General features: G+C 44.6%; 1 protein-coding gene across 5 annotated transcripts in view; it reads left to right on the plus strand.

Moving 5' to 3' along the window:
* Positions 1 to 23,345, plus strand: part of LOC117832711 (serine/threonine-protein kinase N1-like) — a 51,097-nt gene that overhangs the window by 20,083 nt on the left and 7,669 nt on the right. For 4 of the 5 annotated variants that reach the window (XM_034711951.1, XM_034711949.1, XM_034711950.1 and 1 more), the window contains exons 4-15: positions 10,112 to 10,412; positions 11,789 to 11,934; positions 12,028 to 12,148; positions 14,195 to 14,340; positions 14,739 to 14,952; positions 16,291 to 16,485; positions 16,719 to 16,828; positions 16,913 to 17,056; positions 17,164 to 17,239; positions 20,664 to 20,799; positions 21,302 to 21,395; positions 23,158 to 23,246. In XM_034711951.1, coding sequence (XP_034567842.1) covers positions 10,112 to 10,412; positions 11,789 to 11,934; positions 12,028 to 12,148; positions 14,195 to 14,340; positions 14,739 to 14,952; positions 16,291 to 16,485; positions 16,719 to 16,828; positions 16,913 to 17,056; positions 17,164 to 17,239; positions 20,664 to 20,799; positions 21,302 to 21,395; positions 23,158 to 23,246 — 1,772 coding nt within the window. Of the gene's footprint in view, positions 1 to 2,754; positions 3,117 to 10,111; positions 10,413 to 11,788; positions 11,935 to 12,027; positions 12,149 to 14,194; positions 14,341 to 14,738; positions 14,953 to 16,290; positions 16,486 to 16,718; positions 16,829 to 16,912; positions 17,057 to 17,163; positions 17,240 to 20,663; positions 20,800 to 21,301; positions 21,396 to 23,157; positions 23,247 to 23,345 lie in introns of those variants that run through there. The other variant, XM_034711948.1, reaches the window with a different exon arrangement.

Raw genomic sequence — 23,345 nt, forward strand, 5'->3', positions numbered from 1 at the left:
CACAACGCAGTGTTGCTCTTATTTAACAGAGCTGGAACCTCATGTATTAAGTCCTGATCTGACCCGGCCCAAAATCATTTTAATCCTTCAGAAAAACAGGCTGGCATTTGGAACGATAATGACCACTACGGGATATTTTTGGTCGTGCCGTGAGTACAATCACATCTCTTTCTCTTTGTTAACTTAGATTCTGCACTCTTTCACACATGCAACAACAAAAACAGAGTCAGGATGTGCAGCAAGCAGAAGTCCAGAGCTCAGGCTGAACTTCTGGAGAAGTATGCATGAAGCAAGGTGGAAGAAACTTCAAAAATAAAGGTATCCATCTTTCCTCACAAACGTCAGAGGTGGACAGAAAGAGTGAAGGTGTCCCAGGTGAACGTGGTGACACTGGCCCTTTAAGAGCTGCATATATAAACTGATACCATCGTAGTTCCTGATGGCTGTGGTCAGCTCGGTTTTAGTCTCTGTATCTCTTTTATAGTCACTATGAGCGAGGCGGTTTGGTGCGTCAGCCGTCTTCAGGACCATAGGTGAAGTTAGTTTGCAGTTTGCTTCATTACACCGGAGCAGCCGATGACGCCGCAGCTGTATTTGTAAAGGTGAGACAGCATGGACGCATGGGGGCTGCTCTTTCTGCAGCCACCTGTCTACACCCCAGAGGAGGCGCTCGGAGTCCCAGCTGCTCGGTGAGGAAATATTTGACTACCTGCTTGCAGATATGTGACAGAGCGTCTGTGTGTGTGTGTGTGTGTGTGTGTGTGTGTGTGTGTGTGTGTTTGTGTGTGTGTTGAAATGATGCTGAGAGCAGCTGCCTGTGTTTGCATTGACTGACTAAACTTCATGTTGGTGTTTTTACTTCCCTAAATCAGAATGGGAGAAGAAGAAGAAGTAGATGGTGCTTTTTTGACTGCCACTCTTTGTGTTTGGTGTGTGTGTGTGTGTGTGTGTGTGTGTGTGTGTGTGTGTGTGTGTTTGTTCCTCGCCCTCTCTGTGTACGTGTGTGGTACAGGAGATAGAGATATGGAGCCAGAAAAGGCCATCTGCAGCACCGCAAGGGCTCAGAGGGTCAGTGACCTCGCACTGCAGAGCGCCTGAGTCAGATAAACCCACGACCCCCGCGTGTCTGTCACTGACAGGAAGTAACACAGCAGCGGGAGGAGGAGGCGTGATGAGTCTGTGCTGCTGTTGCTGCTTGTGTGTGTGTGTGTGTGTGATTTCTGAATTTGTGCTTCCAAAAAAAAGAAATCCATTCAGCAGCGATCAGGCGAACGTGTGTGCAGCTTCCTGTATGTGCAGCATGTCTTTATAAGGCCTGGTGTGTCTGCAGGACAGAGCTCAGTGCAGGGATGGAGCAGACCTTTGATGCAGCTCTTATGAAGCACTTTGAGGGATGGGTCAGTCCCTCCTGTGACGGCTGAAGATCTGTACACACAGGTCAGCGCCCTCATGCCTGTGCTGGTTCCTCATGTCTCTGTTGGAGTGGTTATATTATATGTCAGTTTAACCAGACACAGCCGACATACAACTTTACCTCCATTTACTAGATCAACATACTGACGAACCACGCCGTGCTATGAGACCACATCTGTCACCTGTGTTTGTTTACATCCTGGTAGTAGAGCTTTAGAGCGTCATGGCAGCTCTGACGTGTTTTGAGTGAATGCACTGCAGCTTAGACACAATATATGAGCAGTATTATTAATATTTGAAAATCATTGCCTATCCCTGGTATATATTCATCTTTAAAAATCCTGACCTAACCCAGGTATGGACATGGCGACAGCACCCTGTAAAGATTGTGCAGGTGAGGATGCACCGCTAGTGTTTCCGTCACATGGTCAACACCTGGACGACCTGCCAACCATCCTGACATCTTTCTTTTTTAATTGTTAAAGACTGACTTCCACCATCGATTAACCTGTGGGTTAAAAAGAAAGAGAGAGAGAGAGAGACGTATCAGACAACGTCACAACAACATTTTTACTGTTATCTGTTTTAATTCACTCTGTACCTTTACAAAGTGGATGAACTCTTTAGGTCCTTTCAAAATAAAAGCATGGTTATCTTCCAAAACGTAAATGGGGCAACCTAACTGTGAGGAAGTAAAAAAGGTCAAAGAAAAACATCACAAATGTTACTTTTATGAAGCAATCTCTTGCCTCAGAACTTTCCTTCCTCGACATGATGACTCAAAGCAAGAAACCCTGATGAAGCAGATTCTCTGGGTTCTTGTGCTGAGGGTGTTTGAGGCTCTGAGCTGAGCTGCCTCTGACTTTAAATCACCAGTTAATAAATATACTCCATATAAATAAAACATGCAGTAAAAACACTCTTACATGACTTTGAAAACTGAGAAAGAATCATTCCTAAATGTTTTTATGTCATCGTGTCCCGGCGGTGCTGGAGGCTGAGCGCTGAGCTGCAGGAAACTTCAGCCTGCTAGCTAACTAACATCCTTCATCCTGTTGTGATGAACGGCTCAGAAACTGAATTTTAAGTTTTAAGTGTTTTATCCTTTCTTAACTCACCTGTCGGTCAGTAATAGATTTCTACAGGTTCATACTTTCACACACTAAAGTCTTTACAGAGAATCAAAATCACTACAGCCGTCCTTCAGCTTTGCAGAACCAGCAGCAGGAAGCAAAGCGGCTGTGCACTCTCTCTCTCTCTCTCTCTCTCTCTCTTGCAAAACCTCCCAAATGTGTTTGTGTGTGTGTGTGTGTGTGTGTGTGTACAAAGTGCGTGACGCCTCAGTCTCTATCAGGCCGAGAGCAGAACAGGAAGCAGCGAGGTGCGGCTCTGGTCTGTGCCGTTCTCTCTTCCTCCCCTCTGCCTCGCTCGCTCGCTCCACTCTCGGACCGGCTTTGGATTCCTGGCGGGAAGGACATCCTGGATTTTAAACGGAGGAGGCAGGAATAGCCTTGATCGGCGCTGTAGTCAGTGCAAAGTGTGTGTGTGAGTGTGTGAGTGTGTGTGTGTGTGGAGACAGGGTTGGTAGGGCCGAGGCCACAGGGAGGCTGAACATGGCCAGTGAGGACGTAGTGGAGAACCTACCTGGGGACCATCAGGTGGATTCCCCGGGGCACACTGAGCACAGTGACACAGACTGCTGGGTAAGACTCGAGCACACGCAGCAGGCCCCAAACATGGCCGTCATCTTTCTAACCATCCACGTCTTCGGCCCTTGTCTTTCCAGTCGGCTTCCTCATTCACTTCCTGTAACAACATCTTGTATCTGACGGTGACGGTGTGTTCTCAGTGCTTGTTGTGATTTGGAGCTCTGTGCGAGGGTCTTTGTCGTAGATCACCTGGGACTCAGGCGTATTGTGTTGAAGAAGAGGAGTGCGTCACAACACAAACTCTCCCTTCCTGTCGTTCATGGTGCGTTTCTGCCTCTGCTTTCTCTTCTGACATGAAGTGAGCCGCCTCTCAGGCCTGCAACTTTAAGAACAATACATGTTGTAGATCAGCATGTGTACTAGAGACACTCAGATACAGTTATACCTTCATATTTAGATTAAACCCAGAGCGGGGTACCAACCAGATGCTCTTGAACATCCTGAGATCTGGACTAAAAATCACAGCCTGCAGTTCTTATTCATACAGCTCTGTTGCTTCACATTTTCAGCTCTTCTCTCAGCGTTCCATTCAGTTTATGATTTTTACATTTCTCATAATTATTGATGTTTCAGGGGCTTTTAGTTTCGATATCCTCACATGAGAATTTAACTGAAACCCTTAAAGGCACAGTAAGGAGTTTTCATGTTGTGTTGAATCTGGCGCCCCCTCTGGAGGAAATCAGTAGTGCATTTCCCATGAGCGCCATCGCCCACTGTGGTAAAGATGTCTCCAAGCGGCAACCCCTGGTCTAAGAATATAAATAGATTCTAATGTGGAAGTGTTAAAAACTGCAGTTCATCGAGTGTCCACTAGAGGCTGGCTCTGGAAGTACAGGAACCCACATACACACCCATTCAAAGAGACGATCTTCACAGCAGAAATAAACATGTTTACAGTCTGGTTCAAAAGATGAGTGGAGTCTGGATAGATCATTTCTTGATGTGCTCTCACTGTGAGGGGGGGGGGGGGTTAAAACGCAGCGATTTCAAAGATATTGAGAGTAAGAGTCTTCCAATGAGAGGCACAGCTGACTTGATTGACAGGCGGGAACACTGTAGCTGTTGGCGAGGAGGCTCAAAGCCCCGCCTCTTTTCGTCACACTCACTCCACAGCATCAATATGGCCGCCGCCGATTGGCCTCAAAACAGCGCTTCAGAAACAGATGGGTGACGTCACGGATACTACGTCCATATTTATACACTCTATGGTAACAACGGCTACATTTTGGGACAATTAGCTAGCTAACAAAAGGTGAGCAGACGTATCGGTTTAACATTACCTGTCATGACGTGAGCTCTGATGTCCCAATAAATATATCTGAATAACGTAAATATCTGCACAGTTTAGATCTTTAGTTCTCAAAGAGCTGTGAAGCATTCATACACAGGCTTTAACATTTAATCCAGTTCATAGACAGTTAGCTCTGTTGGCTAGCTAAGCCCTGGTTGTAGAGTTTCTCCTTCTAATATAACACTTAATCAGATCATGTTTGTTTGTTTGATAATCCTGCTCCAGTATCAGACATGAGGACAACTTACTGACTAACTTTAGCAGCAGAGCTCAAAACAGAGACACTTCAGGGGGAGGGACGAATATGGACTGAAGAGGCCTCAGTGCCTGTAAGTTTTAGGAGGCTGATAACTTCCAGTGTTTCATTGTTGTAATGACTCCAGTGATGACTGATACCTGTGTTTGGTGCCTTCTCTTGTGCTTTTAATAGCTGTGGCTTCAGCTGCTGCTCACACTCTGAGGCTCCTCCGGCCACATCAAGGAGGTTCTATGCACGTATCATGCATGTGTGATGGAGATGCTCTGACACTGTTATTCTAGCAGCTAGACTTTGACTGTATAATGGCCTGAATATAAGACAACCCCCCCCCCTTTACAAGACTTAATGAAAAAAGGAGGCCAGTCCTCGTCTTGGCTGATCAAGCTGCAGTCCTCCATGGAGCGATCGATTTCCTGTCTCTCTTTAGATGTCCCCTTTAATAAAGACAGAAAAATGCCCATAAATGGTGTTGTTTTTAACACCTTTGGATTATAATCATGTTTTCAATCCTTTTTAAAATTCAATCATCATATTTAAATGACTTAAACAAGGTTGTGTGTGTAAATGAAGCACTCATGTTATCTGCATTTAAATACCATCAAAATAAAAGTTACCTGCAGTTTGTCAGAAGGTCATTAACTTCTCATCATCTTCAGACATCACTCTGTGTTCCTTGGCTGCTTCATTATTTAAAGCTCCAGTGAGGAGTTTTTAGCCGGCCGTGAAACCGACTGAAATTAGTTCTGGTGTCTTTTTATGACCTGAAAAGCCGATCAGAACATCAGCGGCAGGATCAATTATATCTGTAAAGCAGGTTTTAATGGCTGTAAACGCTGCAGCTATCTCACCTGAAGTCCCGCCCCCGACACTTTCTGATTGGACGTCAAACAACTTTTGGTTCAAACTCCAAATTTGGACTCAAAGTTTTTCTGTATATACATATAAAACAGTGCTTACACATGTACAGGATGAAATCATCAAAGATATAAGAGGTGCAGGTTTGTCCACAGGGGGCGCCAAAGTCAACACTGACGACACAGACCTGTTAAAGTTCCTCACAGGAGCTAAATGTCGGCGTTTCAGACTCCTGCAGCGACGTTAAATGTCATTGAATGAGCAGCTGGAGCGTGGCGTGAGGTCCGGTTGCCTGACTGTTGCCCTGTATTGTGTTGCAGATGGATTATGGCTTTAATGAGAGCAGAGCTGAAGTCCCAGCCTGCATGTAGCTGGATGGACACAGAGAGCTAAGATGTTGTAATCAGATCTGCTAAGCTGGAAGCCTGGCTGCACAGTGCAGTGAAAGGCCCTGAACGCCCCGTCATTATACTCTGCAGAGGGGAGGGGACAGCGTGTGAGTGTGTGTGTGTGTGTGTGTGTGTGTGTGTGTGTGTGTGTGTGTGTGTGGGGTCTGATGGGATCAAATGTCACAATATTAAACGAGTGTATGACAGTTTTTTAAGCCCCTTGTTGATGGGTTTACTGAGAATATGTTTGGTTCACAGGAATGAACACAATAAACTGAACGACTGTACAATCCAATCTCTCTGAAACATACTGTACATTCCTCCTTTAAAGCTCAGATTATCAGAGAGGTGTTCAATTCCTGCAGACTTTAATGTGTAATGTTGTTCAGACCTTACAGAGATCCAGAGCTGGGATTTATTGCTAATATGCCCTCTTTAATATTTGTGTGCTTACTGCACTTTGTGTCGTTATTGCATTTAAAAAAGTCACCACACATCGCGGGTTCTTCTCCTCGTGCAGGCCCGTCCTCTGTGATGTTCAGTGTGCTGCAAGAACTGATACCTAAGGTTAATTAACAATAAAATACTGCAGCTCTTTAGCATGACTTCGTGCAGTTTTAGGACTCGTGTAATAAACTTGCGTCTGTGTGAGTGATGTGCAGGATCTGTTTCCATGCACGAAGCAGCTGACTGACTCTGGAAGGCACGAAACAAACTGATCTGATGAAATCTAACAGAGTGAAGTTGTCTAATTTTAGCTTAAACATCTTTCTGCTTATAAACCACATTCACCTGCCAAGTCCAGATATCACACCTTTTTTTTAAGATATTAGAAGCTAAAATAAATCCTGAAATGAATGTGATGAGTACTAAAAATCTGCCTGTGCAGTAAGTAAAGTTTACTTGTTAAAGACAGCTTATGATACTGAGATATTTTGAGTAGAAATCAGACTTCTTTGCAGTAGAGAGTGGAGATGCTAACAGCTCATCTCAGCAATCGGATGCAAAACAAGAGTAAAATGCAGAGAGCTGCAAAATATATCATCAGTGCTGAACTCATGGACCATGAGACTGAGCAGATCACTGGGAACATGATGCTCAGTTCTTGACGATGTTAAAGGTGACATATCACGCTTTTTTCATCAACATATATTGGTCTAAGAGGTCCCCAAAACATGTCTTTAAAGTTTATGCTCAAAAAAACACTTTGAAATCAGATTTTGGTCTGCCTGTAAACCCCTCTTCTTCAGCCCTCCTCAGAACAGTCTGTTTTCTCTCCGACCACGCCCCCTCATGAAGTGGGTGTGGCCTCTGCTGTCCAGCACGTTGATCTAATGTTTACATGTTGGCTGAATATACACGGCTGCTCACAGACCCGCGTTACTTCAACCCTCTGAATCTGATCCAGAATCTGATCCTGACGGAGAGGCGCCTGCAGCAGGACCTTTCTGAACCATTGGTCACAGATTTAGTGTTTCTTGTTGTTTTATTTGTCAGCATGTCGACGTGTGTCTTGGTACACAGCTACCAACATGTAGCTATGTGGCTATGCTAACTAGCGCTAGCACTTTTCCATGAAAACTAAAAATCATCCACTAGATCTTCAAATCTGCAGACGTGGGGAGTCAAAGCGACCTTTGTGTTTATTAAGACAGCCTACAACTAGCATGCCTCCCTCCTAAGCTCCTTGTTAGCACACATGTGTGCAGGGAATGAAAAACGGAGGAGGGGTTGAGTTGTATTTTATACAGTCTATGGGCTGAACAAGCTCCGAGCTCTGACTTCCTGTTACAGACCGGATGGCGTTGTGACGTATGAAAAACACTGAAAACTGAAACGGCTGGTTTCAGCACACATTTACAGAAAGGTGGAGAAATCAGAACAGGGGCAGAATGGAGTCTTTGACTTTTCAGGGGGTTTGTAGACAGGGACACAGATTTCAGGGAGAGAACCATTAAAAAGTCAATTTGGCATGATATGTCTCCTTTAAGATGTAGACGATGTTTCATGCAGACGATGTTTGAGGTAGACAGTGTTTCTCATAGATGATGTTTCAAGTAGAGAAGTGATTTTCAACCACTGTGCTGTGACAGATCATCAGGTGTGCTGTGGGACATTATCAAGTTTCACCTAATTATTCAAAAAGTATTATTCATATACTGCAAATAATTTGCCATGTAGTGTGTCTGTGTCTGCAGTGTGGTGACTGGCAGAGTAATTAAATACTTGTCCATATACTGACCTGCGCTCCCCCCCACTGGGTGGCAATAAAGCACACTAATGACTGTGTTAATTTAAGACAGTAGAACTAATGCTGCGTGTGAGAGGTGTATGTGACAAGACGTAGGCGTACAGCAGCGATGGATAAATATTCAAAAAGGAAAAATGAAAACTCCAAACTGGTCCCTGGACAACATTCTAACCCGGATGAAGAGCGTGATCTGGGCGGTTAAAAAGGCGACTTTTATGAGAAACACGAGTGTCTGTGAGAGCTCTCACAGCTAGCTACTGAGGAGCTGAACTCATAGCCAAATCAAAAAAGCCACACACTGTGACAGAGACATTAACACTACCTGCAGAAGCTATTGTAATGAGATGCTTCGCCCTGACACAGTTAAAGAAGCAGCCAAAGTTCCTCTCTCAGATAAATAGATTCATATATTGAGAGACTAAAGGTGTCACTTTGGAACACTTTTGGTCGTTGGTGTGACTCAGGGGTTATTTTTAATGTATGAAACGTGCCTTGGCTTAAAAGAGGTTGAAGAACACTGAGATAGAGGATGTTTCACGTTGATTATGTTTCAGAATAAATACAGTCATCTTAACTCACACACAGCTTGAATGCAGCCTCAGGGTTTGAAAGGTCATCTCTGTTAATGTCCAGAGAGCGTTAGTGACCGCAGTCTGCTCTTAAGGCTGATTTATACTTCTGCATCGAAGCGACGTTGTAGCCTACGCTGGGGCTCCGCGTAGCTCTCGTATCGACGCAGAGGCCCACGCACGTAGCTGACGTGCATCTCCTCCAAAATGTAACTACGTGTCGAATCGACGCGGACCACAAGCCCTGTGATTGGTCGGCTCGGCGGCATTGTATTTCCTGCATTTACAGCACTCTGAGATCCCCACTAATCGGCCGCACATCGTCCGTGTATTTGATCTCCTCCTCTCTGTTCTTCATGTCATCATGTCTGTATGATAAACAGCAACATGTATCAGCTGTAGATTAACAGAACTCTGAATCTCTGAGGAAAAGGAAACAGAGATCGTAGCGGGGCCGGAAGCAGGAGACCAACTATCAGAGAGACCACACTGCCCTCAAGCATTTCAGGGAGAACTGCTGCGCGACACGGACACATCAACGCACAAGTATGTGGTGCTCATGTCCGAGTCAGCCCCTGCTGCGTAGGGGAGACGCAGAAGTATAAACCAGCCTTTAGTCGGGTAGAAATCACAACAAGTGTCTGAACAGTGGAGGCGATGATATTTATAAGCAGCAGATCCTGGTGGTGTGTTGGAGTGGACGTCTCAAACACTGATTGTGTTTACACATCTGCTCCATCATCACGCTCGCTCTTTTGAGCGTCGTCTGTACCTTTAACCCGTCCAGAAGAGGCAGATTGATCTGAGTCCGTATTAATGCTGATCTAATCCTCTGTAAGCTGGTTAGTGTTGATCAGTAAGAGAGCTGATGGGAGCACTCTAAGCGCAGCCTCTGCTCGCCAGGTTTCACTCAGAGATTCTGTTTTCACCTCCTTTTATCCCGCTCGGTCAGAGCCGTGCAGGGCGGCCGTCAGCAGCTCTGTGTGGTAACGTCAGCTCTGCAGCTCTCAGCTGGAGGGGTCACCTTTTGACTCACTTTCACTTTCAACTCAGAATAAAAACCCCCTTCACTCCTCACACTCAGAGGACTAAATATCACTCCCTCTGCTATACGTCTGCAAACATCCGTCCGCTCTGTCTGACACCACTTTCTTCCTCTGTGCCGTCTTCTTTAACAGGATGTGATTTTATTTCACTGCCTTCTTTTGGTGATTTTGCAGCAGCTTGATGTCAGCACAGAGTCCAAAAACACCTGTGTTTACCTTCTCCTCAGTATAGATTCACAGTGAGTGATCGTTCTTACAGAGAAAAGGCGACAGAGCGACAAACGTTTACATCTCTTGAACCATGTCCTCCTCTTGTTCTTCTCCTCCAGAGCGATCCAGGCGGGCTGTCGGTGCTTCAGCAGCTCGGTCTGGACCAGAACTCGGACTTCTCGGACTCCAGCGTGCAGCTGCGCCTGGACGAGGAGCGGGAGAGGATCCGCAGGGAGATCCGTAAAGAGTTAAAGATCAAGGAGGGAGCCGAGAACCTGCGCAAGGCCACCACCGACAAGAAGAATGCCCAGCAGGTGGACTCGCAGATCCGGAGCTCGAAGAGGAAGCTGGAGTATCTTCACACTCAGCTGCAGGAGCTGGACGCACACATCGTGGTCAAAGGACCCGATGATAACAAAGGTACAGAGTCCAGGAGAGGGTTTAGATTCAGACCACAGGACACTTTCACCTCCAGTCTTACTCTGAATGTATCTACATGCTTACAGTTGCTATGCTAACATGCTAATAACTAGCATGTAAATAAGTTTCCATCACCCACTGTTTCTATGTTATTGTTAGCATTATAACGTGACATATTAGCACAGAACACAAAGTTCAGCTCAGGAAGAAAAGAGGAGACAGGAGACATCCCAAATTATTACAATTTACCTTCAGAGAGATGTCAGCGTGTGACCTGCTGGTGGCGCTCTAGCTCCAAAGTCAGAGGGCTCTACCAGCTTTGGGAAACTTCTGGAGTAAATTTTATTACATTTAAGATCATTGACATCGACTGGGTTTTAAACTGGACCAGGAGAGGAATTTCAGCAGAGCGGCTGGAGCTCAGTTGTACCCCTTTTTTTGACCGAGGCAGGTTCGGAGCCGGCGCACGATTGAGAACCAGTTTTTCGTGTTTCGACTGCGAGTGAACCGGGTCCCGGCCGTGAAAACCGGATCCAGAGCGGCTCCAACTCTTTGCTGGTCTAGAACCGTGAACCGCTTCCATCAGGGGCGAGGGGCGAGAGGCAGGGGGTGAGGGGCGGGGTTGCCGTGATCAGAAACACAAACCAAACGTGTTTCCTCCATCGTCCTGCAGAGAACAAATCAAAGAGACTAATGGATTCAAAGACAAAGCAGCGGTCGGTCGAGGAGACGAGCTGCTGTTGTCCTCCATCGTTGTTGTTGTGAGGGAAAGTTGGCGTCATGGCGTGCCTCTTCCACGGGCTCGAGAGGGCGCCGTGTTGGTTCACGAGTTCAACCAGCTCTGAACCAGAGCGAGGACCAGCCTGGAAATACAACCGGGTTCATGTTGGTGGAAAAGAGGTCAAGTTGAACCAACTATCACCAGCACCAGGGCCACGTTAGTATGAAAGGGATAGTGCTGAAGTGTCCAAGTGCAAAACACTGAACCCTAAAGTCGCCCCCTGCTGGATGCTTGTGAATGGGATTCGTTAAAACTGATGGGAACTTTAAAAAGCAGCTTCTGCCATCAGTGTGTGAATGCAGTGTGAAGGGGAGACTCACAACTAGAGCTGCTGTATAAAGAAAGTCCATAAGGCTGATGAAATATTAAATATCAGTGGTTAAAGAAACTCACATTTTAAAATGTCATACCTGCCTCACAGTGTGCTCACATGGGATTACTTTGAACCAACAACTGAGTTCCACCATGAGACACTTCACTGCCAACAAAGAGAGAGTCAGGGGTGACATGTAGCGTGTGATTTAAGAGAGAGCGGTAAACATTACTTCACTAACTCCTCCATCAGTCACCTCACCTCTCATCTTCTTCCTCTCAGACTCTCCCAGGTCTCCAGGGTCAGTTAACCGGACTTCAGCCACCCAGCAACGCATCGCAGCTCTGGAGCGGCAGCTGAACATCGAGCTGAAGGTGAAACAGGGAGCGGAGAACATGATTCCTATCTACGCCAACGGAGGAACCAAGGTACTCACCTCCTCTCTCTCGTTCCCTGCGCTCCCTTCATCATCATCATCCGGCACGTTCTCTCATCCTTTGCTTTCTAACTTCTCTCCACAGGACAAGAAGCTCCTCCAGTCGGCTCAGCAGATGCTGCAGGACAGCAAGACCAAGATCGACATCATCCGCATGCAGATTCGAAAGGCCATGCAGGCCACTGAGCAATCTGAGGACAACCAAGGTACCTATCATACCTCCGTTTATATCCTCACTCTCATCTCTCCATTCCTCTCTTCATCCCACCTGTCGATCTTTCAGCTTATAAACACTGAATATTTTATGAGCCGGGTTGTAATGGATCAATTCTTGCTTCAGAACTTCACAGGGTACAGTCTTCCAGGCAACCATACACACACACACACACACACACACACACACACACACACACTGTCCATTACAGACCTCTCACTGGCGCAGGTTAGAGCTGTATTGATGTTCCTCCATCCCCTTGATGTTGCCCAACAACTAAAAGCCACGGCTCATTTAACAGAGGTTAGAGAGGAGGCAGGACAGATGCAGGGAGCCAGGAAGGGAGTGAGACTGAAAGGTCTGAGTCAGAGATGACGACAGAGTGAGCCGAGGGGAGGAAGGAGTCCGAGATGAAAGAAAGGAAAGGCTCAGAGCGGCAGAGATCACGTAGAGGACGTGCAGCAGACTGTTTCAGGGAGGACAGTTTCCCTCTGCCGTCATGCTCAGGGTGGGAAGCTCACATCCAGTCATTCTACTGTATTACAGGTTGTTGTTGTTTACATGTTGGTTAGCTTGTTAGCAATATAATGTCACCACATCTTGACAAATAAACAACTTCAAAGACAGAGAAAGGAAAAATATGAACAGATCAGGACAAACTTTAAGATAAACCAACACATCTGATAATCTAGAACAGCTTAACCTCCGTGCCCTTGGTACCTTACATTACTGTTAGCTTGAAATGAGCTGAAAGTTAACATAATTATTTGGTAGTTTAGAACAGGGGTCCCCAAACTTTTCAGCCCAGATATAGATCCCAAAGACTTGCTGACCCCCCCTGTCCCTCTAAGTGGTTTAATGTGTCTTCATGTAGCTGGTCTGCAGAAAGTGACCCTCCCTATATGAGCATGTGTCTGTGTTTCCTGTGTGTTATGAATGAACCTGCTGCTACTGATGCTTTAGATCATTACCTGTTCACTAACTCTAAACTTAGGAGTCATCTGGGAACAAAGAAAGGCAGAAAACTCATTACACTTTATATTTACAAGTTTAGCTACCATTTCTGTCTATTTTTTTTACTATAATGAGTAAAATTTACTATTTTTATTTAAAAAACATTCTGGAAGACGTCTCAAGACCCCCCATTTGTGTCTTGCGACCCCCCAGGGGGTCCAGACCCACACTTTGGGAACCCCTGGTTTAGCACATTATAACACAGTGGGCAAAAGTAATGTTAGCTAACAACATGTAAACTAATTTTTTGTAAAATAGGGAAATCTGGTCATATTTCAAGATAAGACACTATAATGGATATTGCATCAGCTACTTTTAGCTACGGTTAGCATCTATCCACTTGCAAGGTAGTAAAAACATTAGCTAAGAAATAGTTAAAGCTAATTTGATAGTTTTTAAGTTTTTCACAATGCAATGGAAAATGATGAAATTCCTATCTAGCTTAATGTTAACTTGGAACTAGCAATTCCATTAAGAAGCTAACACTATGCTAGCTAACATAACGTTAGCGAGCTAGTTAAAATCTAAGATAATATTAACATTTTAAGGTTTTACACAATGTAATGGAAAATAACTCCCAACTAACAAAATGTTAACTTGGAACAAAAGGCCCGTAATTCAATTAAGGAGCTAACATTAAGCTAGCTAACATTATGTAAGCTAGGTAAGGTGAGGTAAAGTAATGTTTCTACGTTGAAATCTGGGCTGTATTTCAAGTTAAAGCAACAAAGTTGATATCACATTAGCTAACCAAACATTAGCATTCCTCCTGACACTATAAGCTTGAAAGTGGCTGAAAGCTAAAATTGTAGTATCAAGAAGGACAGCTTAAATTCTCAGGTAGCATGATGTTAGCTTGGACCTCAGACTACATAATGTAATCAGGTCGTAATTCAAGATAAGACAACATCTCGTCCACGTCCGAACGTCCTCCTTTCTTCCTCTCTTACTTCTACCTCCAGTCGTCAATAGATCTCGCTTGTCTGTTTTCACGTGTTCGTCTAAACATGGAACTTTCTCTCAGGTAAGCCGGACGATTGCGGGGTGGAGCTGCGCGTGGAGGAGCTGTGGCATCACTACCGTGTGGAGCACGCCATGGCCGAGGGGGCCAAGAACATGCTGCGACTGCTGGGCGCAGGAAAGGTCCAGGACAAGAAGGCCATCGCTGAGGTGTGAGAGAGGAGTTACTTCAGTCATGATGAGTGTTGTGTCAGATATTATTATTATTATAGACGCTTACAACCGACCTCACCTGACTGAAAACAGAAAAACAACAAAGGTTGCTCCAGAAGGTCCCAAAGAGGATTTATGTGTTCATAAGGGAGCTTAAAGATTTTGTCGCCCTTCGAACCGAATCAAGCTTTCTGTGTTCCCATGATTCCAGATTTTGTGCCAACCTGCTTTTGTCTTGACCCAGATTCATGAGAAAGGCGTTACTCCTGAATCATTCTTGGTCAGATCTGTTATTAAAAGCTATATTTTCCTCCATGTTTTGCTGTTTTTGTTCCACATTGACCTCCTCTAAATCGTGACATTATTTAAAACACCTTGTTTTTTTATATCTGCAGGCTCAGTGCGGTCTGAGCGAGTCGTCTCAGCGCCTCGACCTGCTCAGGTGTTCTCTGGAGCAGAGGCTGGTGGAGCTTCCCGAGGATCACCCCAAGGCCTGCCTCATCAAGGAGGAGCTGGTGCTGGCCTCCTCCTCTGCCTTCAGCTCCCGCCACAGCACCCCCTATGTTCACAATCAGTACAGCACCCTGAGCAAACCCTCACCACTCACAGGTAAGGTGCATTTCAACCAAGAGTCCCGGGGTCTTTTAGCCCCCAGAACTACTTCCCCCTGAACTAAAAGGTTCCTGGTCCCCCATTGTTGTCTGCGTTTGGACCGTGGGCTGAAGTCCCGGGTAGATTGTGTAAATCAGGCCAGTGACGTATGGAGGACAAAAAGTAAATGCACTACACCACCAGACCAGTAGAGGGCAGTAACACAAGAGGAATGCCATTCATCACAGATGACCCCATAGAAGCAGACGGACAGGCAGGTATCATTCTGAGCAACACAACAGTTAGCCTGTTAGCATGAAGAGACTCAGCTGGTCTGTTTTAGATGGTGCTATATTTCATCACAGATGGATTCACTGAATCAACACGTGAGAGGAGATAAGCGCGAGTAGCAAAGACGTTTCAACACGGCTTTAAAATCCTTTTGAACTCAAAAAGCCGTGATCGCAGAGATCGGCCGGTGTTTTGGTTTAAACAGCGACCCTGTTAACTGGAGACTCTCAGCCGGATGCATCCCTCATAAACGTTGACAAAAAATTGACATAAAAAAAAATTTGACAAAAAAAAATTTTACTTAAAAAAAATTTTCCAAAGAAAAATTTGAAATTATTTTTTTTGAAAAATACAAAAAAAAATTGAAAAAAAAAAAAGTTTTGGAAAAAAAAAATGTTGACAAAAAAAATTTGACAAAAAAAATTTTGACAAAATTTTTTTGACAAAAACAAATTTGACAAAAAAAATGTTGACCAAAAAAAAATTTGACAAAAAAGTTGAGCCTGTCGAAAAAAATAATTTTCCTCAAATTTGAAATTTTGCTCCAAAAGCAGAAAAACCTGCGCCTGCGGTTATAAACATGGAAAAGCAAAGAATGAATCAACACGTGAGAGGAGATAAGCGCGAGTAGCAAAGACGTTTCAACACGGCTTTAAAATCCTTTTGAACTCAAAAAGCCGTGATCGCAGAGATCGGACGGTGTTTTGGTTTAAACGGCGACCCTGTTAACTGGAGACTCTCAGCCGGATGCATCCCTCATAAACGTCTTTAGACCATCATTAAATATCTGATGAGGAGATTTTGAAATCTTAATAAAAACTAAACTAGTTTGCATTCCCAGGAACTCCCTCTGTGTTTCAACAGCTGTGTAAAGGCCCCGCCCCACCTAAAGTCCCGGGACCTCTGAAAAGTACTACCCCCCTAGCAGGGGCTTTTTAGGGGGGAGATTATCTACCCCTGAACTAATTTAGACCCTGGGTCCAACGGGCAAAAAACGTCTGTAGACTCAAAGTTTCGCTGCACCTGAAGTTGATTTTAATTTAATGATGAGATTCTTTCCTCCAGGTACTCTTCAGGTGCGTCTCCTCGGCTGTATGGGGCTGCTGGAGGTGGTTCCCGGGCGGAGCAGAGGAACCCCGGTGGTTCTTCCCTCGTTCACTCCTGGAGACGGACGTTCCTCCTTTAAACTGAGCGGCCTCTACAGCCGCAGCACCAGCAGCATGAGCCTCAAGATCCCCGGCAAGAACGATGAGCTCTCCAGTAAGTTAGTTCTTAAAAGGTCTTCATATCCCTTCCCTTGAAGTAACCCTTTGTGCAATGAATTCACAAAGACCTGAACCCACCCCACAGACACGTCTCTCCTCTGTGATCATTATTATTCTGACACATTAAATCAATAAAGGACTCAAGCTGTGAGTTTGCATGGCCAGACTTTTCTCCTTGCAGAAGCAAACTGTGTGTGTATTTGTGTGTGTGTTTGTGTGTTTGTGCAGCGGAGGTGAGCTCAGTGCTGAAGCTGGAGAACACAGTAGTGGGTCAGACACTTTGGAAAACAGTCGGGGAGCAGGCCTGGGACCAGACCTTCACTGTGGAGCTGGAGAGAGTAAGACGCAGCACACACTCCGTCTCTTACAGCCTGATGTTATTTTGGTGTTTGTTACATCTCTGGTGTCGTTTGTGTGATCAGTCCAGAGAGATGGAAATCGCGGTGTACTGGAGAGATTACCGCTCCCTGTGTGCGCTGAAGTACCTGAAGCTGGAAGAGTTCCTGGACAACCAGAGACACAGAGTCAAGCTGGAACTGGAGCCCCAGGGTCTGCTGCTGGCCGAGGTACAGATAACACACATGATATATAACACACACAGTGGAGCCTGTTCCAACCTTAGGCAGTCTGTATATGCAGATGATGTGTTTCTAATGTGTTGTTTTGGTTTTAGGTGACCTTCTTTAACCCCGTGATCGAGAGAGGACGACGACTTCAGAGGCAGAAGAAAGTCTTCTCCAAACGTCACGGTACGTTCTCAACTCACCTTTATTTATAAAACACCTTTCAGACATTCAAGAGTCTGAAGAGCTTCACTGAAGAACAGAGACAGAAAATAACAGCATTAGGTGAAATGATACAAAGAGAAAACAAGATACAGGGAAGTGATGAGAAATACTTCAAAATGAAAATACAATCCATAAAATAAAATAAGATAAATACCAGGAAAATATGATTAAAAATATTATAATAAATCAATAAAATAAAATCAAGATATATAAGGAAAATAAAATAATATTAATAAAATAAATACCTGAAGAAATGAAATAAAACTGCAAAAAAAATCAATAAAATAAAGTCTGATTTAGACCATAAAATACAAATACAATCTGTAAAATAAAATAAGATAAATACAATAAAAATATAATACAAATTATTATAATAAAATCAATAAAAGAAGATTAGAGAAATATCAGAAAAAATGAAATAACAATTGTTACAATAAAATCAAAAAATATTAGAAAATCTAATTTTGATAAATATCATAAAAAAATAAAATAGAATTATTACAATAAAATCAATAAAATAAAATCTGACAAAAGACCATAGAAATAAAAAGAGAATAAAATCATTATATTAAAATCAATAATATAAAATTGGATAAGTACCAGAAAAAATACTAAAATTGTTTCAATAAAATCAGAAAAATATCAGAAAAATAAATAAAAATCATTACAATAAAATTAATAACAAAGTCAGATAAATACCCGAAAAATAAAAGAAATGAGGAGAACTTTAGCTCAAATGGAAGATAAACATGTTTCAGTTTAAGTATGAAAATTCTGAAACACCTTCAGTCTGCTTCCACACAGAGCTGTCAGTAAATGATCAGTCACAGTTTATATTTGTGGAAAAGGAAAGTCTTCCAGAAGCAGTTATTTGTCCCTCGCCTTATTCCTGGTAGAATCCTGTTTTTGGAATCTATCCTCGTTCATTTCCCCTCTCTAATGTTTGTTTTCTGGAGGATTCTGAGTCCTTATTGCCTCAAACAGAAAGTTTGACTCACTCTGTGTATGTGCACGCTGTGTTTGAAGGCGCTATAAGCCAAAAGGGATGAGAGGTGCTGCTGCAGATAGATTATAAATTGCTGCTGGTATTTTTCTGGAACTGGGTTTATAAACATTTACTGGAAAAACAAACCCCGGTCATGCAGCCCAGCTCAGCCGTCTCACGTCATTAAAGCTACAGGAGGCTTTCCTCCATCTGTCCCACATTTACGAGGTGATGAAAGCATCTTTTTCCACCTCAGAAACACGGCTTAGATACGTTCAGAGAACAGAACCATGCTGAGAGAGAGAAACAGAAATAAAGAAGGACTCTGATCTGAAAACGCTCCTTTAACAACCCTGCAGCTCTTTCAGGATCATTTCTTTATCATCACAGAGAGGAGAGAGTTTATTACAAGGCTGGGTTAAATACTGCATTCTGATTGGTCCAAACATGACAGCAGTGAATGATCCTTAACAGCAAAAGTGTAACCAGGGATAACCCTGATCACACACCTTATATAAACTCAGTTGGCAGAAAGGAATTTAGCTCACTTCTGCCTGTTAACACTGTGGAGAAAACACTGTGGCCAACGTAGGGAGAGCACACCTCCCCTCTGTTTCATGTACATACATTTAAAGCCAACGTAGGGAGAGCACACCTCCCCTCTGTTTCATGTACATACATTTAAAGCCAAGGTAGGGAGAGCACACCTCCCCTCTGTTTCATGTGCAAACATTTAAATCCAACGAAGGAAGAGCACACCTCCCCTCTGTTTCATGTACATACATTTAAAGCCAACGTAGGGAGAGCACACCTTCCCTCTGTTCCATGTACAAACATTTAAAGCCAAGGAAGGGAGAGCACACCTCCCCTCTGCTTCATGTACAAACATTTAAATCCAACGTAGGGAGAGCACACCTCCCCTCTGCTTCATGTACAAACATTTAAATCCAACAAAGGAAGAGCACACCTCCCCTCTGTTTCATGTACAAACATTTAAAGCCAAGGAAGGAAGAGCACACCTCCCCTCTGCTTCATGTACAAACATTTAAAGCCAAGGAAGGGAGAGCACACCTCCCCTCTGCTTCATGTACAAACATTTAAATCCAACGAAGGAAGAGCACACCTCCCCTCTGTTTCATGTACAAACATTTAAATCCAACGTAGGGAGAGCACACCTCCCCTCTGTTTCATGTACAAACATTTAAATCCAACATAGGGAGAGCACACCTCCCCTCTGTTTCATGTACAAACATTTAAATCCAACGTAGGGAGAGCACACCTCCCCTCTGTTTCATGTACAAACATTTAAAGCCAAGGTAGGGAGAGCACACCTCCCCTCTGTTTTATGTGCAAACATTTAAAGCCAAGGAAGGGAGAGCACACCTCCCCTCTGCTTCATGTACAAACATTTAAAGCCAAGGTAGGGAGAGCACACCTCCCCTCTGTTTCATGTGCAAACATTTAAAGCCAAAGAAGGGAGAGCACACCTCCCCTCTGTTTCATGTACATACATTTAAAGCCAACGTAGGGAGAGCACACCTCCCCTCTGTTTCATGTGCAAACATTTAAATCCAACGAAGGAAGAGCACACCTCCCCTCTGTTTCATGTGCAAACATTTAAAGCCAACGAAGGAAGAGCACACCTCCCCTCTGTTTCATGTACATACATTTAAAGCCAACGTAGGGAGAGCACACCTCCCCTCTGTTTCATGTGCAAACATTTAAATCCAACGAAGGAAGAGCACACCTCCCCTCTGTTTCATGTACAAACATTTAAATCCAACGTAGGGAGAGCACACCTCCCCTCTGTTTCATGTGCAAACATTTAAATCCAACGTAGGGAGAGCACACCTCCCCTCTGTTTCATGTGCAAACATTTAAAGCCAACAAAGGAAGAGCACACCTCCCCTCTGTTTCATGTACATACATTTAAAGCCAAGGAAGGGAGAGCACACCTCCCCTCTGTTTCATGTACAAACATTTAAAGCCAACGTAGGGAGAGCACACCTCCCCTCTGTTTCATGTACATACATTTAAAGCCAACGTAGGGAGAGCACACCTCCCCTCTGTTTCATGTGCAAACATTTAAAGCCAACGAAGGAAGAGCACACCTCCCCTCTGTTTCATGTGCAAACATTTAAAGCCAACGAAGGAAGAGCACACCTCCCCTCTGTTTCATGTGCAAACATTTAAAGCCAAGGTAGGGAGAGCACACCTCCCCTCTGTTTCATGTGCAAACATTTAAAGCCAACGTAGGGAGAGCACACCTCCCCTCTGTTTCATGTAAAAATATATGTTCATGCCTAAGTTAGCATGAAAGGATCTTCTTCATGATGTCATGGCCTCAGTGATGTTGAATTTTCATCCATCTTTGTTCCTCTGTGTGTTCACGTGTTTCAGGTAAAGCCTTCCTGCGAGCTCGTCAGATGAACGTCGACATCGCCACCTGGGTCCGCCTGCTGAGGAACGCCATCCCCAGTGGAGGCAACGCCCCTGCTTATACTCAGAGCTTCTCAGCTTCACACTCACACACAGGGTGAGTTAGCACTCTGAGAGTACTGTGAATTAAAATCATAAGTCTGTCCCATTGACTGGTCCATTTAGCACTAGGGTGGTTTATGTTAGGTGTTATCTAAGGTAAAGAATGGAAAGAGTATAAAACATGATGGAAATGTACTTCATCTATCTTCTCCTCTCACAGTTTGCAGACGATTTCTTACATTTGATTAATTTTCTGTCCTTTTTTATTGCTGTTGTTGCATTTTTGCATCATATAATCAGTTTACATTAGAAGGCGTGTTTGTTTCAGGTTTGCATTGTTTTTGTGATTAAATCTGTGCGACCTAAAACCTGAGACGTAACTGTGAAACTGAATCCTGTGTCCCCGCAGCGTTAAAGCTCTGCTTAGTTTTCATTCGTTAAACTTTATTTCTCATAGAAGAGTTTGTTTCTCTTCCTTTCCGTCACAGGGTAAAGTTCCAGTTTCAGTAAAGAAACAGGAAGTCTGATTTGTTGTCTTTCCTCGTGTTTGTGTGCAGAGAGATCTCGGTGGAGAAGCTGAACCTCGACAGCGACTCCCCTCATAAACCTGAAACCAGGAGAGACGTGGTGGACGCCGTACCCGCTCCCTCGGTGAGTACGGAGGAAAGAGGCCAAAGACAGATCGGTGTCTTCACACTCTCAGGTTACTGTTGTGCTCACTTCTGACCTGCGGTCTCCGGCGGGGAAACAGAGCTCCAGTCTTCGACAGGAAAGGGGACGGGACGGGACGGAGAAAAGAGGGGAATAATGAGAGGAACGGAGAGCTGAAAACTCAGGGAGACGGCTTTAATGAGACACTATTGGATGGAGGGGAGCTTTAATTTGATCAAGGCCAAATCCGTGTTAGTTTCCCAGCGTGAAGACAACAATCTGCAGAGGGTGGTAATGTGGGGGAGGTCACACGAGGAGAGCCGGGAGGGGAGGAGAGGGGAGAGAAAACAGTCCAACTAAGGAGAACAAAAGTTACTCCACTCATATGAGAGGTCAGAGGTGAAGCTAGATTACACTTGTGTCCTTTTTTGCACATACTATTCCTTAGATATCATCAAGTTCCAGCATTTTAGACAACTTCTAAGAAGCTTAAGTATCCCAGAAGTTTGGAGCCACAAGGGGCCATTTTGGCTCAGAGGATAAGCATCATGTACAGAGGTCACAGTCCTCGTCTTCACCCCACATCACCTCTCTCTCTTCAGCTGTACCGTCCAGTTGAGGCCAGAGAAGCCTCCCAAAACCTTGAGGATAACTTTAGAGCCTTTCATTTGCAGTTCAAGACTTCCCCCTGAATCATCACTTTTATTAAAGAGTCTTAAGCTCTATTTGTTTAACCACTGCTTTACTACTGTTATTACCTTTATACATACTTAGGAATTTGGACATGATTTACTGTAAAACTCTGTGTAAGAGACGCACCTTTAAAAGGAATCCTGCATTGTTATATTTGATATGTAAGCCTTTCCAAACAGAGCAGGTCTAGACCGTACCCAACATCAAGACCGGATCAGATCCAGTCCCATCTTCCAGACAGGACTCAGTCTGATCTCATCTTAATCCACCATGAGCAGAGCACTTTGCAGCATTTAGCAAGTTACAGTGGCAAGGACAAACTTCCTTTAACAGGCAGAAACCTCCAGCAGGACCAGACTCATGTTAGACACACATCTGCTGAGACCGTGTTGGAGAGAGGGATAGAGGGAGATGAAGAGAGAGAGAGAGATGATAGTGGGGAGACGGATAGTAGTAGTTGTAGCAGCTGGAGTCTGGACCACGTCCACAGCAGCAGAGATCCAGAGGAACCTACGAGACAAGGGAGCTCAGGGACTCCAGAAAGGTCTATGGTTAGTAACTTTAATGGGACAGGAAGAGTTAAAGTGAGAGACAGGCAGAGAGAGGAGAGAGAGGGAAAGACAGGCCCAGGCCACTATTTGAGTTGTTCTGGTAAATAACGTTGCGGCTCGTGTGCGGCGTGTTTTAACTCTCAGTGTTTGTTCGTGTCATAAAACAAATCCAGATTTCAGAGACCCGGGCAGAACAGGACACAGACTGAGAGCAGCACTCAGAGATGTCCTGTGGCAGATGGTGTTATGGACCGGGCTGAAGTATTAAGGGATTAATTACACTGATGTTTTTTAGCTGAAGTAATTAGCTGTGAGGAAGGAGTGCAGGGGACAGGAAGAAGGGGAGGAGGGGGGGACTGTTGGCCAGCAGGGGGTCTGGCAGCCATCCAGTGTCTGTCTGTGTGACGGTTACAGCTGCTTGAAAACATCTCATCCTCCTTTTTGTCTCTCTCTCGTTCTGTCACTTTCCCCGTGCATCCTCTCCTCCCCTCCTTCCTCCCTCCTTCATCTCTTCACAGGAACAGACGCCGGGCATTGAACCCTCGTCTACACAGGATGTCCCTGACGCTCAGCCGCCCAGATCGCTGTCCCAGAACTCTTTCCGCAGGTGAAGAAACACACCGGGACCTGTCTTTGACTCACACACACACACACATGTAAACACACACACACACACACCTGAGTACTGTTTCTGCAATATGGCCCC

The sequence above is a fragment of the Notolabrus celidotus genome, chromosome 20, assembly GCF_009762535.1.
Source record: "Notolabrus celidotus isolate fNotCel1 chromosome 20, fNotCel1.pri, whole genome shotgun sequence".
Taxonomy (NCBI): domain Eukaryota; kingdom Metazoa; phylum Chordata; class Actinopteri; order Labriformes; family Labridae; genus Notolabrus; species Notolabrus celidotus.